Source organism: Cherax quadricarinatus, chromosome 33, assembly GCF_038502225.1.
Source record: "Cherax quadricarinatus isolate ZL_2023a chromosome 33, ASM3850222v1, whole genome shotgun sequence".
Lineage (NCBI taxonomy): Eukaryota > Metazoa > Arthropoda > Malacostraca > Decapoda > Parastacidae > Cherax > Cherax quadricarinatus.
In genome coordinates, this window is record NC_091324.1 from 28,932,808 (window position 1) to 28,952,176 (window position 19,369).

Below are 19,369 nucleotides of genomic sequence, written 5' to 3' on the forward strand. Positions count from 1 at the left end.
GCTTAACAATATTTTATTACATGTAAACTACATTACCTGTATATTGCAGTAAAAAAAATATACTTACTTACTTATTTAATTTTTAAGTCACTTTCTTAAAAGAAAGCGATCATTCCATTAAAGGACCCCAATGGAAATAAGTCACCCTGACTTTTTTTTGGGTTATCCCAGATTCTCTACACATATGCTGCTATGTATATGATAATCTATGTAACTATTTGTGTATACCTGAATAAACTTACTTACTAATAAACTTACTGACTGACTTACTTTATTATTAACTGACGCTGGATTCAATAGGAGGGAAGCTGTCAGTGGCCCTCAGACCACCACCACAACAACAACAGTAACCTCAAGAAAAGCTTCCAGTTTTAACTAATAACAATTGGGTAATACCTATTGCTTTATTTGATTTTTATTGATTGTTATTTACAACCTATATATGCACTAATTATGACCCCAGTGGAAATACGTCAGTGTTTAACTTCAATAGGTTATCCCAGTGGAAATAAGTCACTTCGACTGACTTTTTGGGTTATCCTAGGTAATTTACTTTGTATAATTCACACTGTGTACTTAGGTGTACCTGTGCCTAAATAAACTTACTACCCAGTCTCATTACTAATGTGTGTTGGTCTTACAACCTGAGGTCCAGTACACTAGTGGTTGTATATAATCATGGGGCAGCGCTAAACCCTTAGGATTATGCAGCGCATAAGTGGGGGGGGATGGATGGTATTCAGGCTCAATTCAGGAAACTGGAGCACAGATTCAATTCCCTAGATCAAGAGCCCCTCACCAGCATCAAGGAACCTCCCTTGATGGGACACTTGTGGCTTTAAGTTTGTCATTGGCATGAGTGTGTGCATACTCTTCTGAACCTACCACATGAATAACTATCACACTGACTTTTCTAATAAAGGTAAACCACGTACAATTTGCTCTTTACCCAGCAGTAAGAAGGTACCCAGGTATTAGTCGACTGGTGTGGGTCACATCCTGGGGAACAAGATTAAAGGACCCCAATAGAAATAAGAGAAATGATGCATTGACTTTCTTGGGTTATCCTGGGTGGCTAACTTTCCCAAGAGTTAAAAATTGGAATAAATCTTATTTTACTACTACTACTATTACTTCTACTAATAATAAAGTATTGTATGATGTCTTCAGGCTTGTTTGAAGAAGCAAATATGGAACCTCGTATTATAGTCAACTTTGTATGCCAGCGTTGCCTGCACCCTATTCAGTTGGATCCAGGGTTCTCGCATCTCAATGAACACACACTTGCTGAACTTGCTTGTAAGTAATATCCATTCTTATCAGTATACATGTTGGTTTTCATTACAATACAAGTACAGTATCTTCTCTTTCAAGTATGTGTAGATTTTAATAGTATTATCTCAAAATTTAAATATGGTACCATATACCAAGCCCAGAATTACTTGCTAAATTCTAAAAGAATAACTGTATAAAAGGTAATAGGAACATAAATTTTAATGGTGTTCAGTTAATTTTGCATTAAAACTTTAAATGCAGTATTAAAAAGCACTGCGAGCAATGGAACAAGGTGTGAAGTATACCTGGTGGGTGTTTTCTTGACCCTGCGGCCCAGTCCATGATCAGGGCCTGATTGATCAGGCTGTTAATGCTTGCTGCATGCAAACCGACATACAAACCACAACCTTGCTGGTCAGGAGCTGACTTTAGGTGCCTTATATATGCTGGGAGGCAGTTGAATAAACTTGGGCCTCTGACACTTACAAGTATTGTGTTGTCTCTTAGCTTACTCATGGCACCCCTTCTTTTCATTGGGGGGGGATGTTGCATCACATGCTGAAGCTTTTGCATTCGTAGGGAGTGATTTCCATGTGCAGATTTGGGACTAGATTTTCCAAGTGTACAATATGCAAGAATCATCTTTTGTGAATTGAAGTAGTATTATAATATTCTCAAATAACTTGATGTTTTTTAACCCGTAAACGGTTCAAACGTATATAGTATACGTTTTTACCGCTAGTGCCCCAAACGTATATATACGTTTTATGTGTCCTACATTTAACATTGCCACGATAAGCCTGAGTCGCCTAGACATGTGAGAATGGGTGTGAGCACTCACTGTGCACCATATTAAAATAATTGGGGATGCCTGGGTACCATATGCTCTTTTTTCCTATTAAAAAACAACAATGTTTTTTTCTCAAAAAAGTTGGGGCAGTACGGTAGTGAACGTATATATATGTTTGGACCGTTTACGGGTTAAAGGAATATATGTTGGTTAAAATTATGCATTTAAATTTCCATGTTTGTTCAAATGATTTTTTGTGGGTATGTTCATGATTTGTTTCATCAAACTAATTACACTCAGCAAATGGAATTTGGTATATGATGAGTTAAAATACCAAATAATCCTTCCTATATATTCAAGTGCCAATTTAAGTGCTAACAATAAATTATAGATAATGTATGTATTGCAGTATGGTGGGCAGTTGCCCTGTCAGTAATTGTGCAAGCTTCTTGTTGGGCTGTTACTAATATGTTAGTTCATATTTACTCTAATGTAGAAGATAGGGTTTTGTAATGGAGTGCAATAGCAGGCAGAAATACATGCTATCAGTTATGTCAGTGACTCATTGGTTTTCTGTTGATGTAGGTTAATATGAAAGTACTGTACTATATCCAGCAGTTGGTAGGTGTCTTTTTTTCTTACTTTTTTATGAATTGTATTTGTTTCTGATAGTATTACTGATTTTTTTGGGTTAGTACAGTGTGAGGGATTTTGTATATAGTGTTTTTGGTGGCAAATTGTTTGAATTTGTCCTCGTCAAATATGCTTTGTTTTTACAATACCTATGTACATATATTTCATTTTATTTTATTTTATAATAGATTATAGTACCACCCTTCCCCATTTTTGGGCCTACAGTTATGACTAGCATTGTACCTACATAAACTAAATGTTGCACATATGTTGCATCATGTTTTAGCCAGATCTCTTGTTAAACCATGAAAATGGGTAAATTAGATGAAGAGAACTCATTTATTTGTCTGAAAGCTTAATGGGACTATGTTGAATTTTTGTTGAATGTTATAAGCTAAATTATATAATTTATGTAGGTTCTGTGTATGTCATCATTGTAATGAATTGCCATTTAATTTTGGTGTGTTTTGATCCTTACTAAATATAAGTAATTTATGTGATGTAAATGGTTTAAGTTGAAGAATGGGAATCTTTATTGAACAAGTGTATCATTCCATAACTAATTTGTTTACATTTTTATTAAGATTATAGTAACCTAACATGAATTCAATTTTTGTTTCTAACAGTCAGTTGATTTATTTTGTTCATGGACTTTGATTTTTTGTTTACCTTAACAGATAATTTAGGTACTGATTAAATTTTACCAGTTAATATGATACACACTACATATAAATGCAATGTACTTGATATTTATATGAAGTAGAGCAATATTGAGAAACATAGCTGTTCTGGACATTGAGAGAGATTATATCAAACAATGTTTGTGAATGGTGATTTGCTGGATAATACAGAATGTATATTCAGTATGTATTTTAATTTATGAAAAATACTTGAAGTAATTTTCCTAATTTTTTTTGTTTAAATTTTTTAAAATAAATTTTATATGCAAACTTCTTTTTTCTCAGTGCCTATTTATCCTGGAGAAGAGGTAGAGTTTGATCCATCAGAGGTAGATAAATTGGTACCTCCACTTCCATTGACTGACTCAGGCCACCACCCTCATGGCTTTACATTAGTTGGAGAATCAGGTGACACTGAAAAAACACAACCTCTTAAGGTCATTATAAAGTCTTTTTTTTTTTCTTTTCAATATAGTAAATTAGTAAGCATATAAATAAAAATAGTTAATAATAACCTATTTTTCATCTCATTTTAATTGTCGACTCCATCAGTAGAGCAAAAATATTTTATTTTGCATTTAAATTATTGATTTTGTTAAATTTGAAAAGCTATTATAAAGCCTGGAAATTAAGATATTTCTATACTGTCCTGCGTAATATATGTACATTACATGTAGAAAAGTTTAGTTGCTGATATGTTTTCAGATTGCATCTTTTTATGAGGTATTATTATAGCATCAGTGTTTTCTTTAGTTCCTCAACACAAAATATGAATACCTTTTCAGGTAGCTACAAATCTTTATGACTTAGTGAGCTCCAACAGTGGCATTGATCATCCTCTTTGTGAAGAATGCACTGATGCTCTGCTAGACCTGATGGACACTACACTGTCAAGAACTCAAAAGCAGGCACAGATGTCACAACAGTTATATGCTTCATTGACAGATATGCCAGATACTGATGTTACAGCTCTTGAGAATGAGTTGAAAAATGTAAGTGAAATGCTTTTATGTTAATATTACAAGAATAGTATAGCTTTAGTATTTTTCCATTTGTTTTTAAAATAGTATAGCTATTCAGCTAGCTCTCATTGCTTATTTGATAACATAAGAAGATAAGAAAGAAGGAACACTGCAGCAGGCCTACTGACCCATGCAAAGCAGGTCCATGTCCCCCCTTCCTCCCGGATTAGCCCAATGACCCACCTAGTCAGGTTACTTCCACTTAAGGAAGGAGCATGGCATCAGACCTAGTAGCACAAGCTAGTCAGGTCCAACTCACACCCACTCATGTATTTATCTAACCTATTTTTAAAACTACACAACGTTTTAGCCTCTATAACTGTACTTGGGAGTTTGTTCCACTCATCCACAACTCTATTACCAAACCAGTGCTTTCCTATATCCTTCCTGTATCTGAATTTTTCCAACTTGAAACCATTGCTGCGAGTACTGTCTTGGCTGGAAATTTTCAGCACGCTATTTACATCCCCTTTATTTATTCCTGTTTTCCATTTATACACCTCGATCATATCCCCCATATGAGATCTTCCCTATGAGGATAGACTGAGGGCCCTGAATCTGCACTCTCTCGAAAGGCGTAGAATTAGGGGGGATATGATCAAGGTATATAAATGGAAAACAGGGATTCCCCTTCTAAACACTAACACCATCCACACTCTCTCCTCCTCCCATCCCATCAATCATCACCAGATCTTCATTAAAGGTAAGTGTCAATTATTCTATTGTTATTAATCTATTGTTGTTGTTATTGTAATTATTCTATTGCATTAAACTTAATATTTCATGTTGTGTAAGAATGGTATATAATACCGACAAGATGAAATTAAGACACATGTGCAACATCTGGGTATCTTTATTGTAGACGTTTCGCCATCCAGAATCTCCACGACTATGGTGCTCTTCGCACCTACTCCTAGGTTGAGGGACTGATTACCTCATCTTCTGTACATAGTTCTACTGTCTTCAAGTTATGTCCTAGAATTTGTATTGATAAAGCCACTGGATGGCGAAACGTCTACAATAAAGATACTCAGATGTTGCACATGTGTCTTAATTTCATCTTAATATTTCATTTGGTAAATTTTTTTTTTTCATACTTTTGAGTGTCTTGCACGGATTAATTTGATTTCCATTATTTCTTATGGGGAAAATTAACTCGACTAATGATAATTTTGACTAACAATGAGCCCTCAGGAACGGATTAATATCGTTGGTCGAGGGTCCACTGTATTTTAAAGCTATTTTATAGTTAGCCAGTGTAGCATAGGGATTTCTCATAATTTGATATATATGAGCACCAGTGACAATTTCTAACTAATAACTCTTAGGTCAAGAATACTTTAATTCCTAAAGTAAGGATTAAAGTAAATGTTCAACTTATATGAAGTGAGATACACTCCTTTATGTATATGTTCTTAATTACTAATTATTTGTTTTACCTTAACATTGTTTATTTCATTAGTGAAATACACCATAATTATATTTTAATTGCTTTAGGAATAAATTGTTAATTTTGGGCATTGCAAGCAAATGACACAAAACTGAAAAGTGGTGAAAAAGAAACAATTGGTGTCTTTTTCATCAATTCTGGGTAATGTTAGCCATATTGTAAAATTTGGGCAATTTTGTATGTCTTACCCAAAAGGATTCAATACTGCACACCTGTATTTAAACCAGTAGTTCTCTGACTTTTCTATATTCCTGGAAGTAGAGACAATTTTATCTTAGTCTTTATGCTTTGCTTGTTGAGAATCAAATTTCTTGGGTGGTTTATACGTGTGTGTTTGCTTGCACAAAATACACAGTAGCAAATACTCATTGGCTTCAGTTCAGTACTGTACAGTGGACCCTCGACCAGCGATGGCATCGATTAACGATAAATCTGACTAGCGATACATTTTATCGCAAAAATTTTGCCTCGATTAGCGCTAAAAAACTCGACCAACACTATTCCTTCCGTCTGAGACGCGTCCACTTCTGGCCAGTGTTTACAAGCCAGCCAGCCACCACGGTCGCTTCCAAGCATACAATCGGAACATTTCATATTATCACAGCCTTTTTAGTGATTGCACCTGCAAAATAAGTCACCATGGGCCCAAAGAAAGCTTCTAGTGCCAACCCTACAGCAAAAAGGGTGAGAATTACTATGGATATGAAGAAAGAGATCATTGCTAAGTATGAAAGTGGAGTGCATGTCTCCGAGCTGGCCAGGCTGTACACAAAACCCCAATCAACCATCGCTACTATTGTGGCCAAGAAAACGGCAATCAAGGAAGCTGTTCTTGCCAAAGGTGCAACTATGTTTTCGAAACTGAGATCGCAAGTGATAGAAGATGTTGAGAGACTGTTATTGGTATGGATAAATGAAAAACAGATAGCAGGAGATAGCATCTCTCAAGCGATCATATGTGAAAAGGCTAGGAAGTTGCATGACGATTTAATTAGAAAAATGCCAGCAACTAGTGGTGATGTGAGTGAATTTAAGGCCAGCAAAGGTTGGTTTGAGAGATTTAAGAATCGTAGTGGCATACATAGTGTGATAAGGCATGGTGAGGCTGCCAGTTTGAACCAAAAAGCAGCTGAAAAATATGTGCAGGAATTCAAGGAGTACATAGACAATGAAGGACTGAAACCTGAACAAGTGTTTAATGGTGACACTGACAATGTTGTGAAACACGTTAGGAATGTTATAAAGGAACGGGAGGTACAGGCCTCTATGGGCAGATATGTTGTGCGACAGAGGTCCAGTGACTCTCAAGCTGGTCCTAGTGGCATTAAAAGAAGGGAAGTAACCCCGAAAAAAGGACTTGCCACCTCAAGTCCTAATGGAAGGGGATTCCCCTTCTGAACACTAAGACCATCAACACACTCCCCTCTTCCCATCCCATCAATCATCACCAGATCTTCAATAAAGGTAAGTGTCATGTAACTGTGCATGTCTTCTTCAGTTTGTGTGTATTAAAATTAATATTTCATGTGTTAAAAATTTTTTTTTCAATAATTTTGGGTGTCTTGCACGGATTAATTTGATTTCCATTATTTCTTATGGGGAAAATTAACTTGACTAACGATTATTTTGACTAACGATGAGCTCTCAGGAACGGATTAATAGCGTTAGTCGAGGGTCCACTGTACTTGCATATTATTAACCAAAGACAATTTTTTATATATTCTAGTTCTGATATTTCAGCTACAACTTGAAGAAGAACGGCTGATCAAGGAGTTAGCAGAGGTGGAGGCTGAACAAGATGCTGCTCAAAAGGTGTTGGAGAAGCACGAAGAAGAAAAGGCACAGTTGGAAGATGAAGAAGAACGTTACTGGAGGGAGTATTGTACTCACAAGTCACAGCTCACTGCTATGGAAGATGAGAATAGAAGGCAAGACATGCAAAATTTAGTTAGATAATATGCAGAAGAGGGTAATAGAGGAAGGCATTTAAGTTGGCCCAGTGTAGGTATTATATTCTGTCCAGCCATCAGCCAAGTAGCTCTTTCTCACTCTCTTAGAAGACTTGTTTTTGCTTAAATTTTATTGTCTTTTTTAACAAAGGAGGATTTCTCTTTTAAATAAAATGATAAGAAGTATTTCCTTAGACTTTACATTTCTTTTTTTATTACGAGTTGTTGATCTGAGTTCTTATGCAATGACCAAGTTTTCTTTGTGCAGTGCTCTACTTACACTGCTTTCATTCTTATGGTTCTTTGCATTTTCTTTGTTTACATTTACAGTACATTGACCTATTTTGGAACAAAAAATTAACAGGTAGATAATAAGTACTGTATATTGAAATATAATTGTCACACAGTAATTAAATGAAAGCTTCCTTGAAAAATCTAATGTTAACTTATTTTTTCTTGTATCTTTTCAGCTTGAAAAGCCAACTGACCTACACGCAAAATCAACTCGAGCGATTGAAAAAGACAAATGTGTTTAATACAACTTTCCATATCTGGCATTCTGGCCATTTTGGAACAATAAACAATCTTCGCTTAGGTCGTCTTCCTACTGCTCCTGTCACCTGGCAAGAAATAAATGCTGCCTGGGGCCAGACTGTTCTGCTCTTAGCTTCGCTAGCTAGGAAGATAGGACTAAAGTTTTCTAAATACAGATTAGTTCCTTATGGCAACCATTCATATATTGAGGTTAGTGGTTTTTAATAACAAGTGACAGTGTATGTATTATTATAATTAAGGATGTTCTAAACCCATAGGGGTCACAACACAAAACCTACAGGGGCCATACAGCACAAGTTGGCCTTGATCCAAGTAAGAAGAGGATATGTCTGCTTCCCTGACTCAAGAGTGCCTCACCAGCATCAAGTACACCTCCTTTAAGGGAGTCATTGTATTCAAAATTAATATACCATTAAACATTCTGTGATGTTTTACCTGTACTGTATGTATGTTAATTGTGCATTATCTTTACTCAGTTTAAGACATTTCTTACATTTTCATTAATCAAAGTTGATAAAGAATCACATTCTTCAGTGCTCTCAAATATATATACTATAGTTCAGCTGTGGCATATGTATCTGAGAACAAAATAATTGATATATGTACTGTAGTTCGTTATATTTTGTTAGTTTGGGTTTTTGGTCTAGTCAAATTTCATGTTGCAATTTTACTACTAACATTCTACATTAGATCATCGGCTAACACAATCTGTTAACACATTTTCACCTTAACGTTGTTGCAAAAATATGGCATATTTTTGGTGAACATTCCATATTAAACAGTTTACACAGCAGAGTGCATATAGGGAAAATGCAGAATATGCTGGGTTCTTTCTCTTCCATCTTACAGTGAGCCTTAGGTAGAGTCTATTGCTTTATGGGACAGGCCTATGCAATATACACAACTTCCCTCTCCCACCTCAGTTCTATGCTTTCCTCATCCCATCTTGTCTCTAAATAGTAACCATGACACCCAAGAGGAATGTGAGTGATTCTGTGTGCAAAGAAGATACATAAACATTTAAGTCTTTGTGTTTTGAAGAAACTCTAGATATTAAATAAGCTTAAGGAGGGTGCACGTGTGGAGATGGCATAGGCCTATGGCCTGAATGAGGCATCAATTTACACAATTAGGAAGAATGAGGCAAAGATACAAGCTTGTTCTATGAGTAACCCAGGTTGTGACCTCCTGAAAAGAATGACAAATAGGTCAGAACAGCTAAATAAGATGCAAGTTATTGAGCAGATTGAGCAAAAAAACAAGAAAGGTGCACCTGAATAAGAGTGCTTGTTTAATACAGGTTAGTTTCACAAGTTCATATTGCAGTCAGTTGTATAAATATTAAATTTTCTGCTGAAAGTGGTTCTGCTGGCCACTGCTACAGGGAAGAATTTCCCTTCTGAATTACAGGAAATTATTTCTGAGGGTAGCTGCAAGCCTCAGCAAGTGTTTTAATGTTGACAAAACAAGCCTTCATGGGAAGATGATGCCAGCAAAAACGTGCATTTGCCAGCAATAGAAAAGTGGAGGTGTAATAAACGTAACCCTGTTTTTCCCCATATGTTCTTCAGTTCATTTCACATGCATTTTTGTTTACACGCTGTTTTCAGAAATGTAACTACCATGTTAACTGATGGTCAACTGTAAATAGAAATAATGCTCATAAGCAGAGACAGTTATCAGTTATGCTTTACTTTGCACAAAAGATTAAGATTTTTTCCACTTTCTGCAGGTTATTGGTGAAAATCGTGAATTACCCTTGTATGGATCTGGTGGATTCCGATTCTTGTGGGATACCAAGTTTGATGCAGGAATGACAGCCTTCTTGGAATGTGTAGCAGAATTTCAGCAACATGTTGAGGCACAGGAAGGTCAAGCAGCTCGTTTCTGTCTGCCATACCGTATCAATAAACACTGTATTGAAGATCCTACATCTGGCAATTCTCTTTCTATAAGGTGAATCCTTTGTATAAAACATAGTATACAGGTACTCCTTGACTTACAATGGGGTTACATTCCGATGAACCCATCGTAAGTCGAATATGAATATTTTTTTTGTTTGTTTGTTTTTTCAGCAAGTCGGCCGTCTCCCACCGAGGCAGGGTGACCCAAAAAAGAAAGAAAATCCCCAAAAAGAAAATACTTTCATCATCATTCAACACTTTCACCACACTCACACACTATCACTGCTTTTGCAGAGGTGCTCAGAATACAACAGCCTAGAGGCATACACATATAAAGATACACAACATATCCCTCCAAACTGCCAATATCCCAAACCCCTCCTTTAAAGTGCAGGCATTGTACTTCCCATTTCCAGGACTCAAGTCCGACTATATGAAAATAACCGGTTTCCCTGAATCCCTTCACTAAATATTACCCTGCTTACACTCCAACAGATCGTCAGGTCCCAAGTACCATTCGTCTCCATTCACTCCTATCTAACACATTCACGCACGCTTGCTGGAAGTCCAAGCCCCTTGCCCACAAAACCTCCTTTACCCCCTCCAACCCTTTCGAGGACGACCCCTACCCCTCCTTCCTTCCCCTATAGATTTATATGCTTTCCATGTCATTCTACTTTGATCCATTCTCTCTAAATGACCAAACCACCTCAACAACCCCTCTTCTGCCCTCTGACTAATACTTTTATTAACTCCACACCTTTTCCTAATTTCCACACTCCGAATTTTCTGCATAATATTTACACCACACATTGCCCTTAAACAGGACATCTCCACTGCCTCCAACCGTCTCCTTGCTGCTGCATTTACCACCCAAGCTTCACACCCATATAAGAGTGTTGGTACTACTATACTTTCATACATTCCCTTCTTTGCCCCCATAGATAACGTTTTTTGACTCCACATATACCTCAATGCACCACTCACCTTTTTTCCCTCATCAATTCTATGATTAACCTCATCCTTCATAAATCCATCCGCTGACACGTCAACTCCCAAGTATCTGAAAACATTCACTTCTTCCATACTCCTCCTCCCCAATTTGATATCCAATTTTTCTTTATCTAAATCATTTGATACCCTCATTACCTTACTCTTTTCTATGTTCACTTTCAACTTCCTACCTTTACACACATTTCCAAACTCATCCACTAACCTTTGCAATTTTTCTTTAGAATCTCCCATAAGCACAGTATCATCAGCAAAAAGTAACTGTGTCAATTCCCATTTTGAATTTGATTCCCCAAAATTTAATCCCACCCCTCTCCCAAACACCCTAGCATTTACTTCCTTTACAACCCCATCTATAAATATATTAAACAACCATGGTGACATTACACATCCCTGTCTAAGACCTACTTTTACCGGGAAGTAGTCTCCCTCTCTTCTACACACCCTGACCTGAGCCTCACTATCCTCATAAAAACTCTTTACAGCATTTAGTAACTTACCACCTATTCCATATACTTGCAACATCTGCCACATTGCTCCTCTATCCACTCTATCATATGCCTTTTCTAAATCCATAAATGCAATAAAAACTTCCCTACCTTTATCTAAATACTGTTCACATATATGCTTCAATGTAAACACTTGATCTACACATCCCCTACCCACTCTAAAACCTCCTTGCTCATCCGCAATCCTACATTCTGTCTTACCTCTATTATTTATTTTTTATTATCACACTGGCCGATTCCCACCAAGGCAGGGTGGCCCGAAAAAGAAAAACTTTCACCATCATTCACTCCATCACTGTCTTGCCAGAAGGGTGCTTTACACTACAGTTTTTAAACTGCAACATTAACACCCCTCCTTCAGAGTGCAGGCACTGTACTTCCCATCTCCAGGACTCAAGTCCGGCCTGCCGGTTTCCCTGAATCCCTTCATAAATGTTACTTTGCTCACACTCCAACAGCACGTCAAGTATTAAAAACCATTTGTCTCCATTCACTCCTATCAAACACGCTCACGCATGCCTGCTGGAAGTCCAAGCCCCTCGCTGTCACTGAATAAGTAAATAAATAATTAAACTAATTAAATACCAGTATTAAAAAGTAAATAAAAAAGAATATAAGTTGTGGATTTGTTGTTTTCATGTTGGGTAATTATCTTATGTTTCATCTCCAAAGTAATTGTTTTTGCACCATCGTAAATTTGAAATATCGAAAGTCAAGAACCACCTGTAAATGTATCACTTTCCTGTTTAAAATATATCATTTGGTTTTGATTTTCCCAAAGGAAAGAAAATTGTAATCCTTATTTTCAGTACAAACACACAGTTCACAATTCTTCGAAGTATCAATTTGAAGCTTCAGTATTTAACTGTACAGTGGACCCCCAGCTTACGATATTATTTCATTCCAGAAGTATGTTCAGGTGCCATTACTGAACGAATTTGTTCCCATAAGGAATATTGTGAATTAGATTAGTCCATTTCAGACCGCCAAACATACACGTACAAACGCACTTACATAATTGGTCGCATTGGGAGCTGATCGTAAAGCGGGGGTCCACTGTACTGTACATTAAGTAAATAAGGATACATTAAAAGTGCTTCGTTCAGGCACTATTCTCAGATGAATTAATGCTGTATTCTTCAGATGACTTACATACAAGATTGATATCATGGAATTTTTTATTCTTGTACTTTAAACTAATTTTTTATGAAGCATTAAGATCAGCTGATGTTTATAAGATTACACTGGCTTTCCTGTTACTTAGAATTAATTGCATAACAGTAAGTTAGCTTGTGATCTGAAATACTTTTAACCAATGGAACTAAATCTTTTATACATAACCTGCACCTAGGAGACTGAAAATTATGACAACATTTCGGTCTGACTTCAACCATTATCTAGTTACACAGAAGTGCAAAGGGATTGGAGTAAGAGTATATAAAGGGGGGGGAGGCAGAGGACAGGAGAAGTAGAATTGGAGGAGGGAGTAGCAATAATGTAGTAGTAGCAACAGCAGCAGTAGTAGTAGTAGTAGAAGTGCAACAGTGAAAGAGGTGGCTATATGAAGGTAGTACTGGTAGTGAGAAAAGGGGGCCACAATGGAGCGTATGTGAAAGAATAGTAGTACAGGACAATAACCATGCCACATATAAACTAAATAATGTAGATCTTAATATTATGGATTGCGAAAAAGATTTAGGAGTTCTGGTTAGCAGTAATCTGAAACCAAGACAACAGTGCATAAGTGTTCGCAATAAAGCTAATAGAATCCTTGGCTTTATATCAAGAAGCATAAATAATAGGAGTCCTCAGGTTGTTCTTCAACTCTATACATCCTTAGTTAGGCCTCATTTAGATTATGCTGCACAGTTTTGGTCACCGTATTACAGAATGGATATAAATGCTCTGGAAAATGTACAAAGGAGGATGACAAAGTTGATCCCATGTATCAGAAACCTTCCCTATGAGGATAGACTAAAGGCCCTGAAACTGCACTCTCTAGAAAGACGTAGAATTAGGGGGGATATGATTGAGGTGTATAAATGGAAGACAGGAATAAATAAAGGGGATGTAAATAGTGTGCTGAAAATATCTAGCCTAGACAGGACTCGCAGCAATGGTTTTAAGTTAGAAAAATTCAGATTCAGGAAGGATATAGGAAAGTACTGGTTTGGTAATAGAGTTGTGGATGAGTGGAACAAACTCCCAAGTACAGTTATAGAGGCCAGAACGTTGTGTAGCTTTAAAAATAGGTTGGATAAATACATGAGTGGGTGTGGGTGGGTGTGAGTTGGACCTGATTAGCTTGTGCTACCAGGACGGTTGCCGTGTTCCTCCCTTAAGTCAAGGTGACCTGACCTGACTAGGTTGGGTGCATTGGCTTAAGCCGGTAGGAGACTTGGACCTGCCTCGCATGGGCCAGTAGGCCTGCTGCAGTGTTCCTTCGTTCTTATCTTAATAGTGGAGGTAGTTCAAGGAACAAGAACAGAGCACCACAGGAGAGCTAATGTCCCACAAGGGTAGGATAAAATCCCTGCAGGACAAAACCCCATAGAACAGAACCCATCTAGATAGAAAGTTTTTTGACTAAGAAATTTCTACTCTTTGCAGTTTGCTCTTTTGCTTTGGCTATCCCTCCAGTTTCATAAACTCTGCCTATTCACATGCTAAATGGACTTTCTGCTCTCCCAAACTCTCTTCTGTGAAATCTCCTACCCTTTGCTTCCTTATATTTCCAGTCTTCCATATCTTAACAACACATTATTCTTTAGAAATCACACTTTCTTCTTGCTAAACTAGTACTCTTTGTAGTAATCTTGTTCATACCTCTCCTCCTATTACTGATGCTTCTGAAGTTTACTCCATTTCCTGCACCTCTTGTCGTTTCCATTACTTTGGTGAAACTGGCCGCTCACTTTCTGACAGACATAAGGAACACAAAAGATGCTGACACTAACAGTGCTCTGTTTGGTCATGATAGAGATTATGATCATCCTATTAACTAGTCCTCTGCCAAAATTGTCTGGCTTCACAGACTGTCTTGTTGAAGCATCCCTTATACACAACATAATTAGTATAAATCTTAGTCCTGGCTTTGTAAATACTTCCTTTTCTCATTACAGTGTCAACTCCTTAAAATACTCACGACTTGATCTGATCTTTATCTCCTTTCCCTGCTTCCTCACCCTGCCTATATTTTCTTTGCCATTACTATTTTCTGTCTAGGTGCACTCTGTCCTGTAGGGTTTTGTCCTGCAAGGAGTTTGTCCTACTCCCATGGAACATTAGCTCTCCCACAGTGCTCCTCTGTTTTTCTTGTTCCTTAGACTACTTCCACTATTACTACTAGTCCTTCACTTGCACCACTCTGTGCCCTCTTTTTTTTCACTACCACTACTACCTTTTCATTGCCATGTCTATCACTGTTGCACTTCTACTACTACTGCTAATACTACCTCTCCCATCCCCTGCCCCTTGTATACATTCTCACTCCTCTCCCATCGTATTTGTAAGACTAGTTAATGGTCTAAGTTGGACCAAAATGTCATCATAAGTTTGTCTCCTAAGTGTGGGTTATTCCAGTCATGGTATTGTGCCTTTTATATTCTTTAAAACTGTTATCTTTTACAGGATGCAGTTCAACAGTGAAGAACAGTGGACCAAAGCTCTCAAGTTCCTCTTGACTAATCTGAAATGGGGACTTACATGGGTATCTTCAGCCCTTTTCTCTAGTACACAGGGTGAAAGTTAGGTACAAAAATTGTGGACTCAAGATAAACCTATCAAATAGGCTTGGGGAAAGACTTGAGGGTGAGGTTGTTCTAGATATACTAAAATAAGGAATGGAAAGGTGATATATATATTTTCTGTATTTATAAATGAGTTTCTAGCAGCGCTGTATAGCCCTTGTGGCTTAGCACTTCTTTTTGATTATAATAATAATAAATGAGTTTCTTGGGTTGTAATTAGTGTAAATAAACTAATGCTAAGAGATAGGAATTAAAAAAATGTGTATATGAAAAGTTAATTTGAAATGGCACTCTTCAAGGAATGTGTCACAATGCCAATGAATGACTTTTGATTCAAGTAATTGGAGTCACCCTCTTTCTCAGACCAATAAATATATACATAGGTGTATACAATAGGAGCAAGGGGCTGGTAACCCCTTCTCCTGTATATATTACTAAATGTAAAAGAGGAAACTTTCATTTTTCCTTTTGGGCCACCCCGCCTCGGTGGGATATAGCCAGTGTGTTGAAAGAAAGTGTATACAGTATATACAGTTCAATTTAATTTAGGAATAAAAGTGCAATGTATTCTTCAGTTATTGAACATGTTTCATGCAGCCTTAATGACCCTTGTGTAATAAATAGGCTCTAAACTTGAACAACCAGTCCTTCCTCAAATCAGACCTGATAACTTCCCATTCAAAATACTGATGACCTACAGATTTGACACTTCTCCATAAATTCTTATTACATTCATTTAGGGAAGAAGAGGCTAAACCATTAGGGATCATACAGGTTTGATTTAAAGAAGGAAAGGTCATGTCCAATTCCTTGAATCGTGGAATCTCTGCCTCCTTGCTTCAGTGTTCAACACCTATACTTCACATCCATATAAAATGTTGGTATTACTATACTCTGGTACATTCTTGTGGCATCCATAAGCTATGAATGTTGCAGCGAGGAGAAGGCTGGAGGCAGTGGAGATGTCATGTCTGAGGGCAATGTGTGGTGTGAATACAATGCAGAGAATTCGTAGTTTGGAAGTTAGGAGAGGTGTGGGATTGCCAAAACTTGTCCAGAGGGCTGAGGAAGGGTTGTTGAGGTGGCTCGGACATGTAGAGAGAATGGAGCGAAACAGAATGACTTCAAGAGTGTATCAGTCTGTAGTGGAAGGAAGGCGGGGTAGGGGCTGGCCTAGGAAAGGTTGGAGGGAAGGGGTAAAGGAGGTTTTGTGTGCGAGGGGCTTGGACTTCCAGCGGGCATGCGTGAGCGTGTTTGATAGGAGTAAATGGAGACAAATGGTTTTTAATACTTGACGTGCTGTTGGAGAGTGAGCAAAGTAACATTTATGAAGGGGTTCAGGGAAACCGGCAGGCCGGACTTGAGTCCTGGAGATGGGAAGTACAGTGCCTGCACTCTGAAGGAGGGGTGTTAATGTTGCAGTTTAAAAACTGTAGTGTAAAGCACCCTTCTGGCAAGACAGTGATGTAGTGAATAATGGTGAAAGTTTTTCTTTTTCGGGCCACCCTGCCTTGGTGGGAATTGGCCAGTGTGCTAATAAAAAATAAAAAAAGCTATTTTCATTTCAAAGATGCTTCAACACACTACCTACTTATTTTCCCTCATCTATTCTATGGTTCACTTAATTTTTTGTAGACCAGTCTGTTGACATTTCCTCCCAAATATCTAAATATATACATCTGCTTCCTCCATACTCCCTCTAGTCTAATATTCAACTTACTAATAAGCTAGGCTTTTTGTTACCCTCATGGCCTTGCTCTTATCCATATTCACTTCTAATTTCCTTTTATACATCCGCCCAAATTCATCCACCAACCTTTACAATTTGTCTTCAATCCCTCGTAAGAATTGTGGCATTATACAATAGGTCCCCTACTGACGATGATCCACGTTTGCTAAACTGGTACTTTGAAAGTGCCATGAGGACCAGCACAGAGATGTGTTTTCATACATTGAAGCCCATAATGTGGTTTATGTATACCACTCCATTTTAAATTACATTGTACAGTAAGGCTTTGTAATGTTTGTGTTCATGAAAATTGTAACCAAGAGTGTTTGGAATCTACTTTTCCATAAATGCCCATATTATATTCAAAGATACATTCTCAAACCATAATATTCTCTGATTTGATTTTCAGGTAAGATAATTTACTTAGTATTTTACATTCCATGCTATATACTCCTTTTCAACTGCAAATAGCACCAAACAATATTAATGTGTATATGTTATTTACAGCTGCAGTACATTATGGTATTTATACTGAATATTAGTACAGTTTTGTTCACTGGAAGTGATATTTCTATGGCCATGAGCATTCCTGAGATTCAGAAGGGAGATTGTGTCCATAACTAATTAATAATATCCAAAGTGCCAAAATTGTAAGTGTGGGTCATCATAAGTCTGGGACCTACTGTATAGCAGTCATTACCAGTTTTCACGTTTCATTTCTGCTTATACTTGATTTGTTACATAATGACATTCTCACCTTTGAGGAACTTGTCTACTTTGATAAGGAGGCAGGGCCAGGAGCTATGAAATGACCCCTGCAACCACAAATAGGCAAGTACACACACAGTCAAGGCAAGAAGGAAAAACTTGGCCATCTATAGTAGTAACTTAGCCTAGGGTGTACCTCAACTTTCTCAAGTTTTTTTTTTTATTATTTTATCTAGTGTTGTCAACCTGCATGAAAAATTACCGTATGTATTATTTCATACAAATACTTTTGTAAAATTTAATTACTTGATAATGAAGAGTAGTGTAAAGCACCAGAGGGGTGCTTTACACTACAGTTATAAAACTGCAACAGTAACACCCCTCCTTCAGAGTGATATTCACTTCCCATAGTGATATTCACAGTACATGCCAGGTTTGAAGAAAGGTATGCTGGTTTGATGTTACCTCCTAACCACAGAGTACTCTATTAGTGTTGTATTCGGAGAATGTGCTAAACCCACATGGATATCACGGCACCTGATAAGCGGGAGGCAATCAGTTTTCATCTAAGGAAGGAGAAAACAAGTCCAATTCCTTGTATCAAAAGTCTCTTACCAGCATCAAGGAACCTCTGAGGGCCATACATATTTAAAGGGTGACTTAATGCAACTAATTAATTTTTTAATTAGTACTGTATTGTTAACATGAAAAATGTAAGAAAATAAACTGCTTGATATACAATAATATAAAAAATCCACCAACTTCAGTAAAACAAAATTATTTGAGAATACATAAGTATGGTATATTAGTGCTAAATCAGAATTAAAACAATATGACAACAACAAATGAAACCTAACATATTTAACAAGTAATCACTGCATTACCTAAATTTTTTCTTTTTTTAACACATCGGCTGTTTCCCACAGGCAGGGTGACCCAAAAAGAAAGAAAAAACTTATCATTCGTACATAATCACTGTCCTTGCAGAGGTGCTCATATATGACAGTTTAGATGTCCCTCCAAACGGCCAGTATCCCACACCCTCCTTTAAAGTGCAGGCATTGTAATTCCCACCTCCAGGACTTAAGTCCCTGAATCCTTTCACAAAATATTACCCTGCTCACACTCCAAATAGCTCGTCAGGTAACAGAAACCATTCATTCAATCTTATTTCAACACGCTCACATATGCCAGCTGCATATCCAAGCCCCTTGCCCCACACCACCAGAACTATTTTCTTATTGTCATTATATACACTTTCATTATGATTCACTCCATCACTGTCTTACCAGAGGGGTGCTTTACAGTACAGTTATAAAACTGCAACATTAACACCCCTCCTTCAGAGTGCAGACACTGTACTTCCCATCTCCAGGACTCAAGTCCAGTCTGCCAGTTTCCCTGC

The 19,369-nt window shown here is 37.3% G+C and overlaps 1 protein-coding gene across 1 annotated transcript; it reads left to right on the forward strand.

Annotated features, from left to right (window-relative positions):
- The first annotated feature begins 267 nt into the window (after nt 1-267).
- Atg6 (Beclin-1-like Atg6) lies at nt 268-18,363 on the forward strand. Its single transcript, XM_070090991.1, has 8 exons — nt 268-389; nt 1,171-1,299; nt 3,664-3,815; nt 4,164-4,370; nt 7,591-7,778; nt 8,270-8,543; nt 10,087-10,310; nt 15,409-18,363. Exons 2-8 carry the CDS (start codon nt 1,191-1,193, stop codon nt 15,527-15,529), a joined length of 1,275 nt encoding a protein of 424 aa, XP_069947092.1. The 5' UTR covers nt 268-389; nt 1,171-1,190; the 3' UTR covers nt 15,530-18,363.
- Nucleotides 18,364-19,369: the final 1,006 nt, after the last annotated feature.

Bases quoted from the DNA above. Each gene is read 5' to 3' on its own strand.
- Atg6 (XM_070090991.1), top strand. From the start codon at position 1,191: ATGGAACCTCGTATTATAGTCAACTTTGTATGCCAGCGTTGCCTGCAC. The intron at 4,371-7,590 runs GTAAGTGAAATG...CTGATATTTCAG, and splicing joins TTGAGAATGAGTTGAAAAAT to CTACAACTTGAAGAAGAACG. The intron at 10,311-15,408 runs GTGAATCCTTTG...TATCTTTTACAG, and splicing joins GGCAATTCTCTTTCTATAAG to GATGCAGTTCAACAGTGAAG.